At 59.8% G+C, this 21,591-nt stretch overlaps 2 protein-coding genes across 6 annotated transcripts; both read left to right on the forward strand.

The window, feature by feature from the left end:
• The first annotated feature begins 30 nt into the window (after window positions 1-30).
• TDRKH (tudor and KH domain containing) lies at window positions 31-8,081 on the forward strand. Its single transcript, XM_068174952.1, has 12 exons — window positions 31-228; window positions 937-1,043; window positions 2,325-2,523; window positions 3,023-3,162; window positions 3,253-3,553; window positions 4,875-5,038; window positions 5,266-5,438; window positions 5,531-5,595; window positions 6,853-7,004; window positions 7,379-7,447; window positions 7,531-7,811; window positions 7,892-8,081. Exons 1-11 carry the CDS (start codon window positions 108-110, stop codon window positions 7,633-7,635), a joined length of 1,596 nt encoding a protein of 531 aa, XP_068031053.1. The 5' UTR covers window positions 31-107; the 3' UTR covers window positions 7,636-7,811; window positions 7,892-8,081.
• Window positions 8,082-8,184: 103 nt separating this feature from the next.
• Window positions 8,185-20,336, forward strand: MRPL9 (mitochondrial ribosomal protein L9). 5 transcript variants are annotated; one of them, XM_068174993.1, is made up of 7 exons: window positions 8,185-8,330; window positions 12,003-12,162; window positions 13,996-14,120; window positions 15,602-15,652; window positions 15,733-15,834; window positions 17,958-18,041; window positions 19,932-20,137. In XM_068174993.1, the coding sequence occupies exons 1-7, from the start codon at window positions 8,268-8,270 to the stop codon at window positions 20,061-20,063; spliced, it is 717 nt and encodes a 238-aa protein (XP_068031094.1). In that variant the 5' UTR covers window positions 8,185-8,267; the 3' UTR covers window positions 20,064-20,137. The 5 variants fall into 5 exon arrangements, with proteins under 5 accessions (XP_068031094.1, XP_068031092.1, XP_068031093.1 ...); XM_068174991.1 differs by having other exon boundaries at window positions 8,232-8,390; window positions 19,932-20,336; XM_068174992.1 differs by lacking the exon at window positions 8,185-8,330 and adding an exon at window positions 8,403-8,510.
• The last annotated feature ends 1,255 nt before the right edge of the window (window positions 20,337-21,591 follow it).

Genomic DNA, 21,591 nt, shown 5'->3' on the forward strand with positions numbered 1-21,591 from the left:
CAGCGCGGCGGGCCGCACCGTGTCCCTCCCCACGCTCCCGGTGGGCTCCCGCTAATCCCTCGGTAACCCCCCGGTAACGGTCCGGTAAGCCCCGTCCGCAGCCGGCGATGGCGGGACGCGGCTCCGTGCACAGCCTGAGCAGCCTGCAGAAAACCGCCCTGCTCCTGGGCGTCCCGGCCGCGGCCACCGTGTTCTACATCCTGTACCGGCGCTACCGGGAGAGCCGAGGTGGGTGCGGGTTCCACACCGGGGCCTGACCTTCCCCCCTCCGGTACCCCCGGGAGCTCCCTCGCGGCGCTCCGCGGGGAGGGGGAGGCTGCGGGAGTCGCTTTTCCCACTGGGAATTCCCTTGTGTGCTCCCCAGGGAGGTCCCTGTCCCTTCGGGGACACCCTGGGGACACCCTGGGGACATCTTGGGGACACCCTGGGGACATCTTGGGGACACCCTGGGGACACCTTGGGGACACTTTGGGGACACCTTGGGGACACTTTGGGGATCCCCCGGGGTGTAGGGACCCCTTGGAGTTACTTTTCCCACGGGGAATTCCATCGTGACCTCCTCAGGGATGTCCCCGTCCCTTTGTGACCTTCTGGGGACCCTTTAGGAGCACCCTGGGGACACCCTGGGGACACTCTGGGGACCCTTTGGGGACACTTTGGGGACCTTTTGGGGCCCTCTGAGGACTCCCTGGCAAGTGGGGGCCCACTGGAGTCACTTGTCCCACGCGGAATTCCCAGGGATGTCCCTGTCCCTTTGTGACCCTCTGGGGACCCTTTTAGGAGCACCTTGGGGACACTTTTGGGGACCCTTTTGGGACTCTCTGGCGAGTGGGGGCCCCTTGGAGTCACTTTTCCCGCTGGGAATTCTCTGTGGAACGGGGCGGGGGGTCCCAGCCCCTCCGTGACCCCTCTGGGGACCCACCCGTGTCCCCGCAGAGGCGCAGGTGACGCTGGTGGCGGACGAGGAGCTGGAGGTGGGGGTGAGGGTGCCCCGCACGGCCCTGAAATCACTGATCGGCCGCCGGGGAGCCACCATCAACCAGGTGGGGGCGGCCGGGATGGGAACTGGGGGCACTGGGAGGGACTGGGGGAACTGGGAGCACTGAGGGAACTGGGGGCACCGGGAGAACTGGGGGCACCAGGAGAGCTGGGGACACTGGGGCAACTGGGAGCACCGGGAGCACTGGGGCAACTGGGAGAACTGGGGGAACTGGGAGCACCGGGAGCAGTGGGGGAACTGGGAGCAGTGGGGGAACTGGGAGCACTGGGAGAAGTGGGGGAACTGGGAAAACTGGGAGCACTGGGGCAACTGGGAAAACTGGGGGCACCGGGAGTACTGGGGGAACTGGGGGCACTGGGAGAACTGGGGGCACCGGGAGAACTGGGGGCACCGGGAGAACTGGGGACACTGGAGGAAGTGGGGGCACTGGGGCAACTGGGGGCACTGGGGCAACTGGGGGCACCGGGAGAACTGGAGGCACCAGGAGAGCTGGGGACACCGGGGGAACTGGGAGCACCGGGAGCACTGGGGCAACTGGGAGAACTGGGGGAACTGGGAGCACCGGGAGCACTGGGGCAACTGGGAAAACTAGGGGAACTGGGAGCACCAGGAGCACTGGGGCAACTGGGAGAACTGGGGGAACTGGGAGCACCGGGAGCACTGGGGGAACTGGGAGCAGTGGGGGAACTGGGGGCACCGGGAGTACTGGGGGCACCGGGAGTACTGGGGGCACCGGGAGTACTGGGGGCACCAGGAGAACTGGGGACACTGGGGGAACTGGGGACACTGGGGGAACTGGGAGAACTAGGGGCACCGGGAGTACTGGGGGCACCGGGAGTACTGGGGGCACCAGGAGAACTGGGGACACTGGGGGAACTGGGAGAACTGGGGGCACCAGGAGAACTGGGAGAACTGGGGGCACCGGGAGAACTGGGGGCACCAGGAGAGCTGGGGACACTGGGGGAACTGGGAGAACTGGGGACACTGGGAGGAACTGGGGACACTGGGAGAACTGGGGACACTGGGAGGAACTGGGGACACTGGGGGAACTGGGAGAACTGGGGGCACCGGGAGAACTGGGGGCACTGGGAGTACTGGGAGCACCGGGGGAACTGGGGGCACCAGGACTACTGGGGACACTGGGGGAACTGGGAGAACCGGGACCACTGGGGCAACTGGGAGAACTGGGGGAACTGGGAGCACTGGGGGAACTGGGAGCACTGGAAGCACTAGGAGCGCCAGGAGTACCGAGAGCGTTGGGAGAACCGGGAGCGTTAGAAGCACCGGGAGCACCGGGAATGCCGCATCCCCGCTCTCCCCGCAGCTGAGGCAGGAGACGGGAGCCCACATCGACGTGGAGGAGGAGGAGGAGGAGGAGGAAGGGGGCCAGTCCCTGGTGCAGATCTCGGGCTCGCCGGGCCAGGTGTGCCGGGCCAGGGCGGCCGTGCTGCGCATCGTGGCCGACAGCGCGCCCGTGGCCGAGCAGCTGCGCGTGCCCCAGCGGGCTGTGGGCAGGATCATCGGTACGGGACACCCCAAAACTTGGGGGGAACCTTCCATAGCCACAGGGACACCCCAAATCCACAGGGAACCCCAAATCCCAGGGTGTCATGGAGTTCCATGTGACCCAGCGGGCTGTGGGCAGGATCATCGGTATGGGGCACCCCAAAACCTGGGGGGAACCTTCTGTACCCCCTGGGATACCCCAAATCCACATGGAACCCCAAATCCTAGGGTACCAAGCAACTGCGCGTGCCCCAGCGGGCTGTGGGCAGGATCATCAATATGGGGCACCCCAAAACCTCCCACAGCCCCAAATCCTGCGGGGAACCTTCCATAGCCACAGGGACACCCCAAATCCTGCGGGAACCCCAAATCGCAGACTCCCTTCCCACCCCCAGACCCTGCCCTTCCCCCAGGCCTCATTTCCCTTTGAGAACCGCCCCAAACCCCCTGTCCCCGCTCCTCCCCACCCCTCATTTCCCCCGGGGACCCCTCCGGGGACGCTCCCGACGCCCTCAGGCCGCGGCGGGGAGACGGTGCGGGGCATCTGCCGGAGCTCGGGGGCTCGCGTGGACTGCGGCCACGAGCCCGACGCCAGCCTGGCCCCGCTGCGCATCATCCGCCTGCTGGGGACGCGCAAAGAGGTGGACGCGGCCAAGGTGAGCGCGGCTCGCCGCTTTTGGGGTTTGGGGCCGCCGTAAGCCCCGCGGAGCCTCCTCGTCCTCACCCCACCCCGGTGCCGTCGGCAGAAGCTGATCATGGAGAAGCTGTCGGAGGACAAGGCGTTCCGCCGGGAGCTGGCGCAGGCGGCGGCCGCGCGGTGCCCGCGGAAGCAGCCCCTGGGCAACCGCCGGGAGCCGCCGGGGCCGCCCGCCGGTCCCCCCGGGAGCCCCGGGGGCTGGCAGGAGTGCTGGGATGTGAACTGGGCACCGGCGGCCGGCCCGGAAACACCGGCGGGGAGCGAGGGGATGGAGACGGGCCCGGAGCCGCTGGATGGGGGCGAGGAGCCCGGGGACGGGGGCGAGGAGCCGCCCGTGGCCAAGTTCGAGGGTGAGAGCGGCGCTGGGGCGGTTCCCGCTGGGAATCGCGGGTGGGGGTGGATTTCCTGGGAATTTCGGGGTGTGGGAAGGATTTGGGGGGATTTCAGGATTCCCCCATGCTGTGGCTGTCCCGGTGGGATTTCGGGTGGGTTTTGGGTGGATTTCAGTGGGTTTCACTGATTTCAGGGTTCCCCCGTGCCGTGGCTGTCCTGGTGGGATTCGGGGTGGATTTCAGTGGACTTTGGGTAGATTGCAGTGGATTTCAGTGGATTCCAGGTAGATTTCAGGTGGATTTCAGGCAGATTTCAGTGGATTCCAGGTAGATTTCAGTGGATTTTGAGTGAATTTCAGTGGATTCTAGGTAGATTTCAGAGGATTCCAGGCAGATTTCAGTGGATTTGGTGAATTTCAGTGGATTTCCAGTAGATGTCAGTGGATTTCAGGTGGATTTCAGTGGATTCCAGGTAGATTTCAGGTGGATTTCAGGTAGATTTCAGTGGATTTTGGTGGATTTCAGTGCATCCCAGGTAGATTCCAGTGGATTCCAGTGCACTTCAGGTGGATTTCAGTGGATTCCAGGTAGATTTCAGTAGATTTCAGTGGATTTTGAGGGAATTTCAGTGGATTCTAGGTAGATTTCAGTGGATTTGGTGAATTTCAGTGGATTTCCAGTAGATGTCAGTGGATTTCAGGTGGATTTCAGTGCATCCCAGGTAGATTTCAGTGGATTCCAGTGGATTTCAGGTAGATTTCAGGTAGATTTTAGTGGATCCCAGGTAGATTTCAGGTGGATTTCAGAGGATTCCAGATAGATTTCAGTGGATTCCAGTGGATTTCAGGTAGATTCCAGGTAGATTTCAGTGCATTCCAGGTAGATTTCAGTGGATTCCAGGTAGATTTCAGGTAGATTTCAGGTGGATTTCAGGTGGATTTCAGGTAGATTTCATTGGATTTTGATGGGTTTTGGTGAATTTCAGTGGATTCCAGGTAGGTTTCAGTGGATTCCAGTGGATTTCAGGTAGATTTCAGGTAGACTTCAGTGGATCCCAGGTAGATTTCAGGTGGATTTCAGTGGATTCCACTGGATTTCAGGTAGATTTCAGTGCATTCCAGGTAGATTTCAGTGGATTCCAGGTAGATTCCAGGTGGATTTCAGGTAGATTTCATTGGATTTTGGTGAATTTCAGTGGATTCCAGGTAGATTTCAGTGGATTCCAGTGGATTTCAGGTAGATTTCAGGTAGATTTCAGTGGATCCCAGGTAGATTTCAGGTGGGTTTCAGTGGATCCCAGGTAGATCCGGGTGGCTTTCCCTGCTTGGGGCTCCCGCAGTGCCCAGCCCGGATTTCAGCTTCCCCGCGGACGAGCACCTGGACGTGTACGTGTCGGCGGCCGAGAGCCCCGGGCACTTCTGGATCCAGCTGCTGGGCACACGCAGCCTGCAGCTGGACAAGCTGACAGCTGAGATGGGCCACTTCTACCAGAGCAGCCCCCCCGTGAGTCCCTGGTGTCCCCTCAGTGTCCCCTCGATGTCCCCTGTGTCCTGTCTGTGTCCCCTGTGTCCCAGCACTGGAAAAGTTCACGGCCAAGATGGGGCACTTCTACCACAGCAACCCCCCTGAGTGTCCCCATGTCCCCTCCTCTCCCAGCACCGTCCCCTATCCTGTGTCCCCTCCCCATCCCGTGTCCCTCCTGTGTCCCCTGAGTGTCCCCATGTCCCCAGGTGCCACCGCCGTCCGTCCGTCCCGGGGACATCGTGGCCGCTCCGTACCTGGACGACGGCGAGTGGTACCGGGCGCGTGTCCTGGGGACGCTGGACAACGGCCACCTGGACCTGTACTACGTGGACTTTGGGGACAACGGCGAGGCCCCCCCCGAGGCTCTGCGGGCCCTCAGGTGTGGCAGGGGGTGGCACTGCCGGGAGAATGTCCCTGTCCCCTGGGATAATGTCCCTGTCCCCTGGCAGTGCCCTCACCGTGTCCTTGCAGGAGCGACTTCCTGAGCCTGCCCTTCCAGGCCATCGAGTGCAGCCTGGCCGGGATTGTCCCCAACGGTGAGTGGGGTGACACTCCTGTCCCCTCCTGGGGGGTGGCACATGTCCCTGTCACCTCCTGGGGGGTGGCACATGTCCCTGTCACCTCCTGGTGGGTGGCACATGGCCTTGTCCTCTCCTGGGGGGTGGCACATGGCCTTGTCACCTCCTGGGGGGTGGCACATGTCCCTGTCACCTCCTGGGGGGTGGCACATGGCCTTGTCCTCTCCTGGTGGGTGGCACATGTCCCTGTCACCTCCTGGGGGGTGGCACATGGCCTTGTCCTCTCCTGGTGGGTGGCACATGTCCCTGTCACCTCCTGGGGGGTGGCACATGTCCCTGTCACCTCCTGGTGAGTGGCACATGGCCTTGTCACCTCCTGGGGGGTGGCACATGTCCCTGTCCTCTCCTGGTGGGCGGCACACGGCCTTGTCACCTCCTGGTGGGTGGGAAATGGCCCTGTCACCTCCTGGGGGATGGCACATGTCCCTGTCCTCTCCTGGTGGGTGGCACATGGCCTTGTCACCTCCTGGGGGGTGGCACATGGCCTTGTCACCTCCTGGGGGGTGGCACATGTCCCTGTCACCTCCTGGGGAGTGGGACACAGCCCTGTCCCCTCGTGGGATGGCACATGGCCTGTCCCCAGGCCATGTCACCGCTGTCCCAGTGTGTCTGGTGTCCCGGTGTCACCGCTGTCCTGCTGTCACCACTGTCCTGCTGTCCCAGTGTATCCGGTATCCCGATGTCCACTGTGTGTCCCGGTGTCACCCCTGTCCCCATGTCCCCACAGGTGGCTCATGGCCCGAGGTGGCCCTTGACGAGTTTGAGTGGCTCCCCTGTCCCTGTGTCACCCCTGTCCCTGTGTCACAGCTCTCCCCGTGTCCCCACAGGTGGCCCTGGAGGATTTTGAGTGGCTCCCCTGTCCCTGTGTCACAGCTGTCCCTGTGTCACCCCTGTCCCCGTGTCCCCACAGGTGGCTCGTGGCCCGAGGCGGCCCTGGAGGAGCTTGAGTGGCTCCCCTGTCCCTGTGTCACCCCTGTCCCCGTGTCCCCACAGGTGGCCCTGGAGGATTTTGAGTGGCTCCCCTGTCCCTGTGTCACCCCTGTCCCCATGTCCCTGTGTCCCCACAGGTGGCCCTGGAGGATTTTGAGTGGCTCCCCTGTCCCTGTGTCACCCCTGTCCCCATGTCCCTGTGTCCCCACAGGTGGCCCTGGAGGATTTTGAGTGGCTCCCCTGTCCCTGTGTCACAGCTGTCCCCATGTCCCTGTGTCCCCACAGGTGGCTCGTGGCCCGAGGCGGCCCTGGAGGAGTTTGAGCGCCTCACTGGCTGTGCCCGGTGGTCGCCGCTGGTGGCGCGGATCTGCAGCTACGGCCCGGCCGGGCCCTGCCCGCGGCCCCGCCTGCGCCTCTTCGCCCAGAGCCACGGACAGGTGTGTCACAGTGTCCCCAAGTGTCCCCAGAGCCATGGACAGGTATGTCCCCGTGTCCCCAGAGCCACGGACAGGTGTGTCCCCGTGTCCCCAAGTGTCCCCAGAGCCACGGACAGGTGTGTCCCCGTGTCCCCAAGTGTCCCCAGAGCCAGGACAGGTGTGTCCCCGTGTCCCCAAGTGTCCCCAGAGCCAGGACAGGTGTGTCCCCGTGTCCCCGTGTCCCCAGAGCCACGGACAGGTGTGTCCCCGTGTCCCCAGAGCCAGGACAGGTGTGTCCCCATGTCCCCAAGTGTCCCCAGAGCCAGGACAGGTGTGTCCCGTGTCCCCAAGTGTCCCCTGTCCCCGTCCCCGTCCCCACTCCGGTGTCCCCGCAGAGCCTGGACGTGGGAGCAGAGCTGGTGCGTTTGGGCTACGCCGTGCCCGGGCCCCCCGAGGAGCCCCCGGTGAGCTGCTCCCGGTGTCCCCTCCCGTTGTCCCCTCCCGGTGCCGGTGTCCCGGGAGGGCTCATCCCGCTTTTCCCGGGCAGGACAATCTCGGCTGCGCCTCCATCCCGAGCCCGCCAGAACCCGGGGACAGCCCCGGGACCCTGTCCTGCCTCAGCCTGCCCGGTGAGCCCGGGGCGTCCCGGTGACGCCGTTCCCGGTGTGTCCCTCTCCCTGCCCCGGGAACGGTGTCGGGATCCCCCTGATCCATTCCCGGTCCCGCAGCCGCCGCCGTGCCCGGGGACGCTGTCACGGTCACCTGAAGCTGCCCGCTCCCGGTGCCACCGGGAGCCGCTCCCGGTGCCACCCTTGAGGTGACCCGGGGGTCGCCCGCTCCCCGTGACCCCATCACGGTGACCGAAGCAGCTCCCGGTGCCACCACCGCGTGCAGTCCCCTCTCCGGAGCCCTCCGGTAGGCCGGACCGACAAATCGCGGGGATCTCCGCTTGTGCCTCTTGTCGGGACACGAAACGCCGGGGCCGATGGCCGGCGGTGCCCCTTCCGTTACCGGGAGTTCCCGGTTCTCTCGCCTTGTTTTGCTGTTCCGTTGCACTAATTGTGGTTCTGAGTTAATAAAGTTGAAGGTTTCTCAGCGCTCCGTCTCCGCCGCGGCGGCTCCCGGCGGGAACCGGGCGCAGGCGCGCCGCGGGCAGCCCCCGGTGGGGTCCTTGCGCGCCGGTGCGAGCGTTCCGCGCAGGCGCGCCAGGGCAGCCGCGCCGGGCTCTGCGCAGGCGCAGTGCGGACAGCGCGGGGTCTTCGGCGCCGAGGGAGAAGAGCCGCCATGTTGGCCCCGGGGGCGGCGGGACGGGCGCTGAGCCGGGCCCTGAGCCTGAGCCATGGCCCGGTGAGGGCGCGGGCACCGGGAATGGCGGGGGAACGGGCCCTGAGCCTGAGCCATGGCCCGGTGAGGGCGCGGGCACCGGGAATGGCGGGGGAACGGGCCCTGAGCCTGAGCCATGGCCCGGTGAGGGCGCGGGCACCGGGAATGGCGGGGGAACGGGCCCTGAGCCTGAGCCATGGCCCGGTGAGGGCGCGGGCACCGGGAATGGCGGGGGAACGGGCCCTGAGCCTGAGCCATGGGCCGGTGAGGGCGCGGGCACCGGGAATGGCGGGGGAACGGGCCCTGAGCCTGAGCCATGGCCCGGTGAGGGCGCGGGCACCGGGAATGGCGGGGGCACCTGAGGGTTGCTACCGGGGGAGGGGATCGGGCTTTGAGCCAGGGCGGAACGGCCCCGGGGATGAGGGGGCCGGGAGTTGTCCTGGGGTCGGTAGCGGGGGCGGCGGGACGGGCGCTGAGCCGGCCCCATAACCCGTTATAGAGCCCTATAGGCCCGATAGACCCTGTAGACCCCATAGACCCTGATACAGAGCCCTATAGACCCCATAGACCCTATAGACCCCATAGACCCTGATACAGAGCCCTATAGGCCCCATAGACCCTATAGCCCCCATAGACCCTGATACAGAGCCCTATAGGCCCCATAGACCCTATAGCCCCCATAGACCCTGATACAGAGACCTATAGGCCCCATAGCCCCTGTAGACCCCATAGACCCTGATACAGAGCCCTATAGGCCCCATAGCCCCTATAGACCCCATAGAGCCTGATATAGAGCCCTATAGGCCCCATAGACCCTATAGACCCCATAGACCCTGATACAGAGCCCTATAGGCCCCATAGACCCTATAGCCCCTCTAGACCCCATAACCCTGTTATAGAACCTTATAGACCCTATAGACCCCATTATGGAACCATATAGGCCCCACAGCCCCTATAGACCCCATAACCCTGTTATAGAACCCTATAGACCCCATAGACCCCATAACCCTGTTATAGAACCCTTTTATAGAACCCTATAGGCCCTATAGACCCCACAGCTGTTATAGACCCTATAGCCCTGTTATAGAACCCTATAGACCCTATAGCCCTGTTATAGAACCCTATAAACCCCATAACTCTGTTATAGAACCTTATAGACCCTATAACCCCATTATGGAACCAAATAGGCCCCACAGCCCCTATAGACCCTATAGCCCTGTTATAGAACCCTATAGACCCCATAGACCCCATAACCCTGTTATAGAACCCTATAAGCCCTATAGACCCCACAGCCCCTATAGACCCTATAGCCCTGTTATAGAACCCTATAGACCCTATAGCCCTGTTATAGAACCCTATAGACCCCATAACTCTGTTATAGAACCTTATAGACCCTATAACCCCATTATGGAACCAAATAGGCCCCACAGCCCCTATAGACCCCATAACCCTGTTATAGAACCCTATAGACCCCATAGACTCCATAGCCCTGTTATAGAACCTTATAGACCCTGTAACCCCATTATGGAACCATATAGGCCCCACAGCCCCTATAGACCCTATAGCCCTCTTATGGAACCTTATAGACCCCATAGACCTGTAATAGAACCCTATAGACCCCATAGACCCTAGAGACCCCATAACCCCTTTATGGAACCTTATAGGCCCCATAGCCCTGTTGTGGGACCCTATAGACCCCATACACCCTATAGACCCCATATCCCCATTATGGAACCCTATAGACCCCACAGACCCTATAGACCCCATATCCCCATTATGGAACCCTATAGACCCCACAGACCCTATAGACCCCATATCCCCATTATGGAACCCTATAGACCCCACAGACCCTATAGACCCCATATCCCCCTTATGGAGCCCTATAGACCCCACAGACCCTATAGACCCCATATCCCCCTTATGGAGCCCTATAGACCCCACAGACCCTATAGACCCCATATCCCCCTTATGGAGCCCTATAGACCCCACAGCCCCCGTACCCGGCCCCATAAGCCCCGGTTGAGGTTCCCTCAGGATCTGCAATCCCCCACGAGGGCCCCCCCTGACCCCATAACCCCCCCTTGGTATGGGAACGTTCTGGAACCCCGCAGGGCTCAGTGCCCGTTCCTGTGGGACCATTCCAGAACGTTCTATCCTGCAGGGCTTGGTGCCCCGTTCCCATGGGATCCCTCCAGAACGTTCCATCCCACAGGGCTTGGTGCCCATTCCCATGGGATCCCTCCAGAACGTTCCATCCCGCAGGGCTTGGTGCCCATTCCCATGGGATCCCTCCAGAACGTTCCATCCCGCAGGGCTTGGTGCCCGTTCCTGTGGGACCGTTCCAGAACATTCCATCCTCACAGGGCTTGGTGCCCGTTCCCGTGGGACCCTTCCAGAACATTCCATCCCGCAGGGCTCGGTGCCCCGTTCCTGTGGGATCCCTCCAGAACATTCCATCCTCACAGGGCTCAGTGCCCTGTTCCCATGGGACCCTTCCAGAACATTCCATCCCGCAGGGCTCAGTGCCCCGTTCCCATGGGATCCCTCTAGAACATTCCATCCTCACAGGGCTCGGTGCCCGTTCCCATGGGACCGTTCCAGAACATTCCATCCTCGCAGGGCTCGGTGCCCATTCCCATGGGATCCTTCCAGAACATTCCATCCCTGCAGGGCTCGGTGCCCCATTCCAGTGGGATCCCTCCAGAACATTCCATCCCGCAGGGCTCAGTGCCCCGTTCCCGTGGGATCCCTCTAGAACATTCCATCCTCACAGGGCTCGGTGCCCGTTCCCATGGGACCGTTCCAGAACATTCCATCCTCGCAGGGCTCGGTGCCCATTCCCATGGGATCCTTCCAGAACATTCCATCCCTGCAGGGCTCGGTGCCCCATTCCCATGGGACCCTTCCAGAACATTCCATCCTGCAGGGCTCGGTGCCCCGTTCCCATGGGACCCTTCCAGAACATTCCATCCCGCAGGGCTTGGTGCCCGTTCCTGTGGGACCCTTCCAGAACATTCCATCCCGCAGGGCTCGGTGCCCGTTCCTGTGGGACCCTTCCAGAACATTCCATCCTCACCGGGCTCGGTTCCCCATTCCAGTGGGATCCCTCCAGAACATTCCATCCTCACCGGGCTCGGTTCCCCATTCCAGTGGGATCCCTCCAGAACATTCCATCCTCACAGGGCTCGGTTCTCCGTTCCCATGGGACCCTTCCAGAACATTCCATCCTCACCGGGCTCGGTTCCCCATTCCCATGGGATCCCTCCAGAACGTTCCATCCCGCAGGGCTCGGTTCCCCATTCCAGTGGGACCCTTCCAGAACATTCCATCCTCACCGGGCTCGGTTCCCCATTCCAGTGGGATCCCTCCAGAACGTTCCCTCCCGCAGGGCTCGGTGCCCGTTCCTGTGGGACCCTTCCAGAACATTCCATCCCCGCAGGGCTCGGTTCCCCATTCCAGTGGGACCCTTCCAGAACATTCCATCCCCGCAGGGCTTGGTTCCCCATTCCAGTGGGACCCTTCCAGAACATTCCATCCTCACAGGGCTCAGTGCCCCGTTCCCATGGGATCCCTCCAGAACGTTCCATCCCGCAGGGCTCGGTGCCCGTTCCCATGGGATCCCTCCAGAACATTCCATCCCCGCAGGGCTCGGTTCCCCATTCCCGTGGGATCCCTCCAGAACGTTCCATCCCGCAGGGCTCGGTGGTGGTGCAGCGCGTGTGGCCGGTGCCGCTGAGCCGGGTGGGCGCGGCGCCCCGGCTGCACCCGCGGCGGCACCGCGTGTTCCGGCTGCTGCGGGACGGGAAGCACCTGCCCCGGGGGGACATGGAGCTGCTGCTGACCCGCGCCGTGCAGGGTGAGCCAGCCGGGAGCCGGGAGCGCCGTGTGACATTCCCGGGAATGCCGTGTGCCCTGCCCGGGAATTCTGTGTGCCCTTCTTGGGAATTCTGTGTGCCGTTCCTGGGAATTCTGTGTTCCATTCCTGGGAATTCTGTGTTCCGTTCCCGGGAATTCTGTGTGCCATTCCCAGGAATTCTGTGTGCCCTTCTTGGGAATTCTGTGGGCCATTTCTGGAAATTCTGTGTGCCATTCCCAGGAATTCTGTGTGCCATTCCCAGGAATTCTGTGCACCCAGCCTTTCTTGGGAATTCTGTGTGCCATCCCTGGGAGTTCTGTGTGCCATTCCCAGGAATTCTGTGTGCCCATCTTGTGAATTCCGTGTGCCATTCCCAGGAATTCTGTGTGCCCTTCTTGGGAATTCTGTGCACCCAGCCTTTCTTGGGAATTCTGTGTGCCATTCCCAGGAATTCTGTGTGCCATTCCTGGAAATTCTGTGTTCCATTCCCAGGAATTCTGTGTGCCATTCCCAGGAATTCTGTATGCCCTTCCTGGGAATTCTGTGTGCCCTTGTTGGGAATTCTGTGTGCCCTTCCCGGGAATTATGTTTGGCATTCCCAGGATTTCTCTGCACCCAGCCTTTCTTGGGAATTCTGTGTGCCCTTCCTGGGAATTCTGTGTGCCCTTCCCAGGAATTCTGTGTTCCATTCCTGGGAATTCTGTGTTCCGTTCCTGGGAATTCTGTGTGCCCTTCCTGGGAATTCTGTGTGCCATTCCCAGGAATTCTGTGTGCCCTTCTTGGGAATTCTGTGTGCCATTCCTGGGAATTCTGTATGCCCTTCCTGGGAATTCTGTGTGCCCTTGTTGGGAATTCTGTGTGCCCTTCCCGGGAATTATGTGTGGCATTCCCAGGATTTCTCTGCACCCAGCCTTTCTTGGGAATCTGTGTGCCCTTCCTGGAAATTCTGTGTGCCGTTCCTGGAAATTCTGTGTGCCATTCCTGGGAATTCTGTGTGCCCTTCCCAGGAATTCTGTGTGCCCTTCCCAGGAATTCTGTGTGCCATTCCCGGGAATTCTGTGTGCCCTTCCTGGGAATTCTGTGTGCCATTCCCAGGAATTCTGTGTGCCCTTCCTGGGAATTCTGTGTGCCCTTCCTGGGAATTCTGTGTGCCCTTCTTGGGAATTCTGTGTGCCATTCCTGGGAATTCTGTGCACCCAGCCTTTCTTGGGAATTCTGTGTGCCATTCCCAGGAATTCTGTGTGCCATTCCTGGAAATTCTGTGTGCCATTCCCAGGAATTCTGTGTGCCATTCCCAGGAATTCTGTGCACCCAGCCTTTCTTGGGAATTCTGTGTGCCATTCCCAGGAATTCTGTGCACCCAGCCTTTCTTGGGAATTCTGTGTGCCATTCCCAGGAATTCTGTGTGCCCCGCCACTCCCGGGGATCCATGGGATCCCTGAATTCCTGGCCCTTCCCAGGAATTCCTCATTCCCAGATCTTCCTGGGAATTCCGTGTGCATTTTTGACCCCCCAAACCCAACAATTCCATGGAATTCCTGTTAAATTTGTGGAATTTCAGGTTAATTTCATGGAATTTCTATCAAATCCATGGAATTTAACCCCCTTGCGATGGAACCCAGACCATGCCACAGGGGCTGGGATTTTCCACCACTCCCAGCTGTGTTTTTGACTCGCAAACCAAACAACTCCATGAAATTTCTCTTTTAATTTCAAGGAATTTTTTAATCAAATCCCTGGATTTTACCCTCCTTGGGCTGGACACCCCCAAGCTGCCGCGGGAGCTGGGATTTCCCAGCACTCCCAGGTGGCTTTTCCCAATTTTCCTGGCAGATCTGGGCAGCCGTGGGGACGTGGTGAGCGTGAGGAAGAGCCTGGGCAGGAACAAGCTCCTTCCCCAGGGCCTGGCCGTGTACCCGTCCCCGGAGAACCTCCGCATCTTCCAGGAGGAGAAGGAGGTCAGCAGCTCCTCAGGGGCTTCTCCAAACCTTCCCAGACCTGGGAAAACCCAGGAATTGGGCTTGAAGGGCTCTTTGGGGATCAGCCCACACGCCTTTTGGGGGATTTTTGGGATGGGAGCTGCTGCTTTCCATAGGAGTGCAATCCCAGGGTGAGGCTTGATCCTTAAAAAATTCCTCTGGGGAGCCTTGATCCCTAAAAAATTGCTTTGGGATGAGGGGAGAACCCTCCTGGCCTTGCCAGGCACGATTCCTTCCCCGTTATCCTCTTCCATCCCTGGCCTTTTCCCTTTTTTCCTCCTCAATCCCTGTTTTTCCCACTTTTCCTCCATCTCTTTCCTTCCATTTCTCTTCCTCAGTTTCCATTTTCCCATTTATCTTTATAAATCCCATTTTCCCACCATTTTCCCTTCTCAATCCCAAGTCCTCCCATTTTCTTCCCTCAATCCTGTTTTTCCCTTTTTTCCCCTCCTAAATCCCGTTTTCCCCCCATTTTTTTCCCATTTTCCTTCCTAAATCTCATTTTTCCCCCAGAATCAAATCTTCCCTTTTTTGCCTTCTAAATCCCATTTTCCCCCCATTTTCCCTTCTCAGTCCCATTTTTCCTCCTAAATCCCATTTTTCTCCATTTTCCCTCCTCAATCCCATTTTCCCCATTTCCCCTCCTCAATCCCATTTTCCCCATTTTCCCTCCTCAATCCAATTTTCCCCATTTTCCCTCCTCAATCCCATTTCCCCCATTTTCCCTATTTAATCCCATTTTTCCTCATTTCCCTTCCTAAATCCCATTTTCCCCCATTTCTCCTCCTCAATCCCATTTCCCCCATTTTCCCTATTTAATCCCATTTTTCCTCATTTCCCTTCCTAAATCCCATTTTCCCCCATTTTCCCTCCTCAATCCCATTTCCCCTCCTCAATCCCATTTTTTTTGCCATTTTCCCTCCTCAATCCTATTTTCCCCATTTCCCCTCCTAAATCCCATTTTCCCCATTTTCCCCTCCTCAATCCTATTTTGCCCATTTTCCCCTCCTCAATCCCATTTTCTCCATTTCCCCTCCTCAATCCCATTTTTTTTGCCATTTCCCCTCCTCAATCCCATTTTCCCCATTTCCCCTCCTCAATCCCATTTTCCCCATTTTCCCTCCTCAATCCCATTTTCCCCATTTTCCCTCCTCAATCCCATTTTCCCCATTTCCCCTCCTCAATCCCATTTTCCCAATTTTCCCTCCTCAATCCCATTTTCCCCATTTTCCCTCCTCAATCCCATTTTCCCCATTTCCCCTCCTCAATCCCATTTCCCCATTTTCCCTCCTCAATCCCATATCCCCCCATTTTCCCTCCTCAATCCCCTTTTCCCCCATTTCCCCTCCTCAATCCCATTTTTCCCCCATTTCCCCTCCTCAATCCCAATTTTCCCCCCATTTTCCCCCATTCCCTCAATCCCACTCCCCCCTAATTCCCATTTTCCCATTTCCCCCCAGCTGGCGCAGCAGGGGAAACTGAAGGAACCCCAAACCCAGAGCGGGCAGAAGGTGAGCGGGGTCCTCCATCCCAAAAACCCCAAAATCTCCGGAATTCCCCCCGTTCCTGGAGCCCTTTCCCGCTTTCCCAGACCCTGGAATTCCTGCGGCGCTGCCGGCTCCAGGTGGGGATGAAGAACAACGTGAGCTGGGAGCTCAACCCCGACATCGTAGCCCGGCACTTCCTCAAGAACGTGAGCGGGATTTCTGGGGTTTTTGGGATTTCTGGGATTTTCGCCATTCCCGGGGTCAAATCCCAGGGTTTGGGGTCATTCCCGAAGGATTTGGGGGGTTCAGGCCAGCCCTGCTCCCGGGATTTGGGGTGGCTCCCTGGGTTTGGGGCCCTTTCTGGGTTTTAGGGTCACTCTCATTCCATTGGGTTTTGGGATCATTCCCATGTTTTGGGGCCATTCCTGGGTTTTTGGGGCCATTTCTGGGATTTGGGACTGTTCCTGGGTTTTTGGGGCCATTTCTGGGTTTTTGGGGCCATTTCTGGGTTTTTGGGGCCATTCCTGGGTTTTTGGGGCCATTTCTGGGTTTTGGGACTGTTCCTGGCTTTTGGGGCCATTCCTGGGTTTTGGGGTCACTCCCGGGATTTGGGATCATTCCCAGGTTTTGGGGCCATTCCTGGGATTTGGGGTCATTCCCCAAGGCTTTGAGTTTTTCCAGAGGGTTTGGGGGTTTTGGCCAGCCCTGCTCCCAGGATTTGGGGTCATTCCCAAGAATTGGGATCGCTCCCAGGATTTGGGGTCATTCCCAAAGGGTTTGGGGGGCTCTACCCTGCATCTCTTCCTGGGTTTTGGGGTCAAATCCCCGGATTTGGGGTTCCTGAAGGGTCTGGGGGTGGCTGGGACAGGCCCTGGAGCAGCTCCAGCTCTGTGGGGTTTTGTGGGATTTAGGATAAATCCCGAGATGGGGCTGGAGGAGGGTCTGGGGGGGCTGTGCCTGCCCCAGCTCCTGGGATTTGGGGTGCAATCCCGGGATTTGGGGTGCAGTCCCAGGGTTTGGAGTGAAATCTCGGCATTTGGGGTGCAGTCCTGGGGTTTGAGTTGAAATCTTGGGATTTGGGGTGCAATCCCAGGATTTGGGGTGCACTCCCGGCATTTGGGGTGCAGTCCTGGGGTTTGGAGTGAAATCTCGGGATTTGGGGTGCAGTCCCGGGGTTTGGGGTGCAATTTCGGGATTTGGGGTGCAGTCCTGGGGTTTGGGGTGACATCCCGGGATTTGGGGTGACATCCCGGGATTTGGGGTGCAGTCCAGGGGTTTGGGGTGCAGTCCTGGGATTTAGGGTGCCATCCCCGGATTTGGGGTGCAATCCCTGGATTTGGGGTGCAATCCCAGGATTTGGCGTGCAGTCCTGGGGTTTGGGGTGCAATCCCAGGATTTGGGGTGACATCTCTGGATTTGGGGTGCAATCCCGGGATTTGGGGTGCAATCCCAGGATTTGGCATGCATTCCTGGGATTTGGAGTGAAATCTCGGGATTTGGGGTGCAGTCCTGGGGTTTGGGGTGCAATCCCAGGATTTGGGGTGCAGTTCTGGGGTTTGGGGTGCATTCCTGGGATTTGGAGTGAAATCTCGGGATTTGGGGTGCAATCCCGGGGTTTGGGGTGCAATCCCAGGATTTGGGGTGCAGTCCTGGGGTTTGGGGTGCAATCCCCGGGTTTGGGGTGCAATCCCGGGGTTTGGGGTGCCATCCCTGGATTTGGGGTGCCATCCCAGGATTTGGGGTGCCATCCCTGGATTTGGGGTGCCATCCCGGGGTTTGGGGTGCAATCCCGGGGTTTGGGGTGCCATCCCTGGATTTGGGGTGCCATCCCTGGATTTGGGGTGCCATCCCGGGGTTTGGGGTGCCATCCCTGGATTTGGGGTGCCATCCCGGGGTTTGGGGTGCAATCCCGGGGTTTGGGGTGCCATCCCTGGATTTGGGGTGCCATCCCTGGATTTGGGGTGCCATCCCGGGGTTTGGGGTGCCATCCCTGGATTTGGGGTGCTATCCCGGGGTTTGGGGTACCATCCCGGGGTTTGGGGTGCCATCCCTGGATTTGGGGTGCCATCCCTGGATTTGGGGTGTAATCCCAGGATTTGGGGTGCCATCCCGGGGTTTGGGGTGCCATCCCTGGATTTGGGGTGCCATCCCGGGGTTTGGGGTGCCATCCCGGGGTTTGGGGTGCCATCCCAGGATTTGGGGTGTAATCCCAGGGTTTGGGGTGCCATCCCTGGATTTGGGGTGCCATCCCAGGATTTGGGGTGCCATCCCTGGATTTGGGGTGCCATCCCTGGATTTGGGGTGCCATCCTGCTCTGCTCCCGTGCCAGCTCGGGGTGTTCGTGCCGCCCCACGCCCTGCGGCTGCCCCCGGAGCCCATCACGCGCTGGGGACACTTCTGGTGTGACGTCACGGTGAGGGGACAGGGGGGACCCCGTGCGCCCCATTTCCCTCCCTCTTCCCCCTTTGCTTCCTCATTTCCCCCAATTTCCCTTCCACTTCATCCCCGTCTCCCCCTCATTTCCTCCCCATTTCCCTCCTCTCCCTTTAGGTGTTTTGGGGTGGTTTTGGGGTGGCTCAGGTGGTTTTGGGGTGGCTCAGGTGGTTTTGGGGTGACTCAGGTGGTTTTGGGGTGGTTTTGGGGTGGCTCGGGTGGTTTTGGGGTGACTCAGGTGGTTTTGGGGTGGTTTTGGGGTGACTCAGGTGGTTTTGGGGTGGTTTTGGGGTGGTTCTAGTGTTTATGGGGTGTTTTTGGAGTGGCTCAGGTGGTTTTGGGGTGTTTTTGGGGTGGCTCGGGTGGTTTTGGCGTGGCTCAGGTGGTTTTGGGGTGTTTTTGGAGTGGTTCTAGTGTTTTTGGGGTGGCTCAAGTGGTTTTGGGGTGGCTCAGGTGGTTTTGGGGTGGTTTTGGGGTGGTTCTAGTGTTTATGGGGTGTTTTTGGGGTGGCTCAGGTGGTTTTGGGGTCCCCAGGTGAACGGTTTGGATACGGTGCAGGTGCCCATGGCCATGGTGCCCTGGGGGTGTTTTTGGGGTGACTCAGGTGGTTTTGGGGTGGCTCAGGTGGTTTTGGTGTGTTTTTGGGGTGACTCAGGTGGTTTTGGGGTGTATTTGGGGTGACTCTGGTGTTTTTGGGGTGTCTCAGGTGTTTTTGGGGTCCCCAGGTGAACGGTGTGGACACAGTGCGGGTGCCCACCGCTGTGGTACTCTGGGGGTGGTTTTGGGGTGGCTCAGGTGTTTTTGGGGTCCCCAGGTGAACGGTTTGGATACAGTGCGGGTGCCCATGGCCGTGGTGCTCTGGGGGTGTTTTTGGGGTGACTTAGGTGTTTTTGGGGTGTTTTTGGGGTGACTCAGGTCTTTTTGGGGTGACTCAGGTGGTTTTGGGGTGTTTTTGGGGTGACTCAGGTGGTTTTGGGGTGGTTTTAGAGTGGCTCAGGTGGTTTTGGGGTGGTTCAGGTGGTTTTGGGGTGACTCAGGTGGTTTTGGGGTGTTTCTGGGGTGGCTCGGGTGGTTTTAGGGTGGCTCAGGTGTTTTTGGGGTGACTCAGGTGGTTTTGGGGTGTTTTTGGGGTGACTCAGGTGGTTTTGGGGTGGCTCAGGTGGTTTTGGGGTGTTTTTGGGGTGACTCAGGTGGTTTCGGGGTGGCTCAGGTGGTTTTGGGGTGTTTTTGGGGTGACTCAGGTGGTTTTAGGGTGGCTCAGGTGGTTTTGGGGTGGTTTTGGGGTGGCTCAGGTGGTTTTGGGGTGGCTCAGGTGGTTTTGGGGTGGTTTTGGGGTGGCTCAGGTGGTTTTGGGGTGACTCAGGTGGTTTTGGGGTGTTTTTGGGGTGACTCAGGTGGTTTTAGGGTGGCTCGGGTGGTTTTGGGGTGACTCAGGTGGTTTTGGGGTGTTTTTGGGGTGACTCAGGTGGTTTTAGGGTGGCTCAGGTGGTTTTGGGGTGTTTTTGGGGTGACTCAGGTGGTTTTAGGGTGGCTCAGGTGGTTTTGGGGTGGTTCTAGTGTTTATGGGGTGTTTTTGGGGTGGCTCAGGTGGTTTTGGGGTCCCCAGGTGAACGGTTTGGATACGGTGCGGGTGCCCATGGCCATGGTGCCCTGGGGGTGTTTTTGGGGTGACTCAGGTGGTTTTGGGGTGGCTCAGGTGGTTTTGGTGTGTTTTTGGGGTGACTCAGGTGGTTTTGGGGTGTTTTTGGGGTGACTCAGGTGTTTTTGGGGTGACTCAGGTGGTTTTGGTGTGTTTTTGGGGTGACTCAGGTGGTTTTGGGGTGTTTTTGGGGTGACTCAGGTGTTTTTGGGGTGTTTTTGGGGTCCCCAGGTGAACGGTTTGGACACGGTGCGCGTGCCCATGGACGTGGTGCAGTTCCTGCACCCCAAAACCAAACGCTTCCGGCACTGGCGGGAGCAGCAGCAGCAGCAGCTGGAGAGCAGCCAGGAGCGGCTCCTGTGACCCCCCCCAGGGATTTGGGGTCCCCCCCCGAGGGATTTGGGGCCCCCGGGAAGGATTTGGGGTCCTGTGGAAGGATTTGGGGTCCCGTGGAAGGATTTGTCACCGTTCCCCCCTTCTTTGGGACTCCCCTCACCTCTGTGGAACTCCTGGACATCTCTGCATTCCCAGAGCAGGATTTTGGGGTTCTCTTGAGCCCCCCCCCAAATCCCCCTGAGCCCCATTCTGGTGTGGGGGCGCCCCCGGGATGGATTTGGGGTCCCTGGGATGGATTTAGGGTCGTTCCCCCCCTTTGGGACCCTCTTCACCTGTGGAAAAGGGGGTTCAGTGGAATTTGAGGGGGGGTCTCAGAGGTTTTGGGGGGCTGTGGAATTCCTGTGACACCTCCGGGACCCCCCCCCTTGAACCCCAAAAATCTGGGGGGATCCCTAGGATGGATTTGGGGTCCCTGGGATGGATTTGGGGTGGGATCCCCCTTTGGGAACCCGTGGGGAGCTCCAGGGTCTGGAGCAGGAATTCCCCCCGGAAAAGGGGGACCAGGATTTTTTGGGGGATCCCAGGATTTTGGGGGGACTCTCGGGGTTTTGGGAGCTGTAGGATTTGGAGAAGGAAAAGGCCAAAAATTCCTGGAAATTTTCCCCCACGGTGGGAAAAATTAAAAAAAAAAAAAAAGGGATTTTTGGGATCCGAATTTGGCTGTTGTGAGTGAATTATTGGGGGTGGGGGGGCCCCGCCCCCTTGGCCAGGTGAGTGCCGTGTCCCCAAAGTGTCACCGCGGGATGTCCCCAAAGTGTCACCTCGGGATGTCCCCAAAGCCACCTGCCCCGTGTCCCCAAAGTGCCACCGCGGGGGTGTCCCCAAAGTGCCACCTGCCCTGTGACCCCAAAAGGGGGTCCCATCCTGCCCTGTGACCCCAAAGTGTCACCACGGGATGTCCCCAAAGCCACCTGGCCTGTGACCCCAAAGTGCCACCGTGGGATGTCCCCAAAGTGTCACCGCGGGATGCCCCCAAAGCCACCTGGCCTGTGACCCCAAAGTGTCACTGCGGGATGTCCCCAAAGTGCCACCGTGGGATGTCCCCAAAGCCACCTGCCCCGTGACCCCAAAGTGCCACCGCAGGGGTGTTCCCGAGGCCACCTGCCCTGTGACCCCAAAAGGGGGTCCCATCCTGCCCTGTGACCCCAAAGTGTCACCACGGGATGTCCCCAAAGCCACCTGGCCTGTGACCCCAAAGTGCCACCGCGGGATGCCCCAAAGCCACCTGGCCTGGGACCCCAAAGTGTCACCGTGGGATGTCCCCAAAGCCACCTGCCCTGTGACCCCAAAGTGCCACCGTGGGATGTCCCCAAAGTGTCACCGCGGGATGCCCCCAAAGCCACCTGGCCTGGGACCCCAAAGTGCCACCGTGTGATGTCCCCAAAGCCACCTGCCCCGTGTCCCCAAAGTGCCACCGCGGGGGTGTCCCCGAGGCCACCTGCCCTGTGACCCCAAAAGGGGGGTCCCCACCTGCCCCGTGACCCCAAAGTGTCAC

This window comes from Anomalospiza imberbis, chromosome 29 (genome assembly GCF_031753505.1).
Source record: "Anomalospiza imberbis isolate Cuckoo-Finch-1a 21T00152 chromosome 29, ASM3175350v1, whole genome shotgun sequence".
Taxonomy (NCBI): Eukaryota; Metazoa; Chordata; class Aves; order Passeriformes; family Viduidae; genus Anomalospiza; species Anomalospiza imberbis.

Bases quoted from the DNA above. Each gene is read 5' to 3' on its own strand.
- MRPL9 (XM_068174989.1), top strand. From the start codon at position 8,412: ATGGCGGGGGAACGGGCCCTGAGCCTGAGCCATGGCCCGGTGAGGGCG. The intron at 8,631-12,002 runs GTGAGGGCGCGG...TCCATCCCGCAG, and splicing joins TGAGCCTGAGCCATGGCCCG to GGCTCGGTGGTGGTGCAGCG. The intron at 18,042-19,931 runs GTGAGGGGACAG...TGGGGTCCCCAG, and splicing joins ACTTCTGGTGTGACGTCACG to GTGAACGGTTTGGACACGGT.
- TDRKH (XM_068174952.1), top strand. From the start codon at position 108: ATGGCGGGACGCGGCTCCGTGCACAGCCTGAGCAGCCTGCAGAAAACC. The intron at 5,039-5,265 runs GTGAGTCCCTGG...CCATGTCCCCAG, and splicing joins TCTACCAGAGCAGCCCCCCC to GTGCCACCGCCGTCCGTCCG. The intron at 5,439-5,530 runs GTGTGGCAGGGG...GTGTCCTTGCAG, and splicing joins GAGGCTCTGCGGGCCCTCAG to GAGCGACTTCCTGAGCCTGC.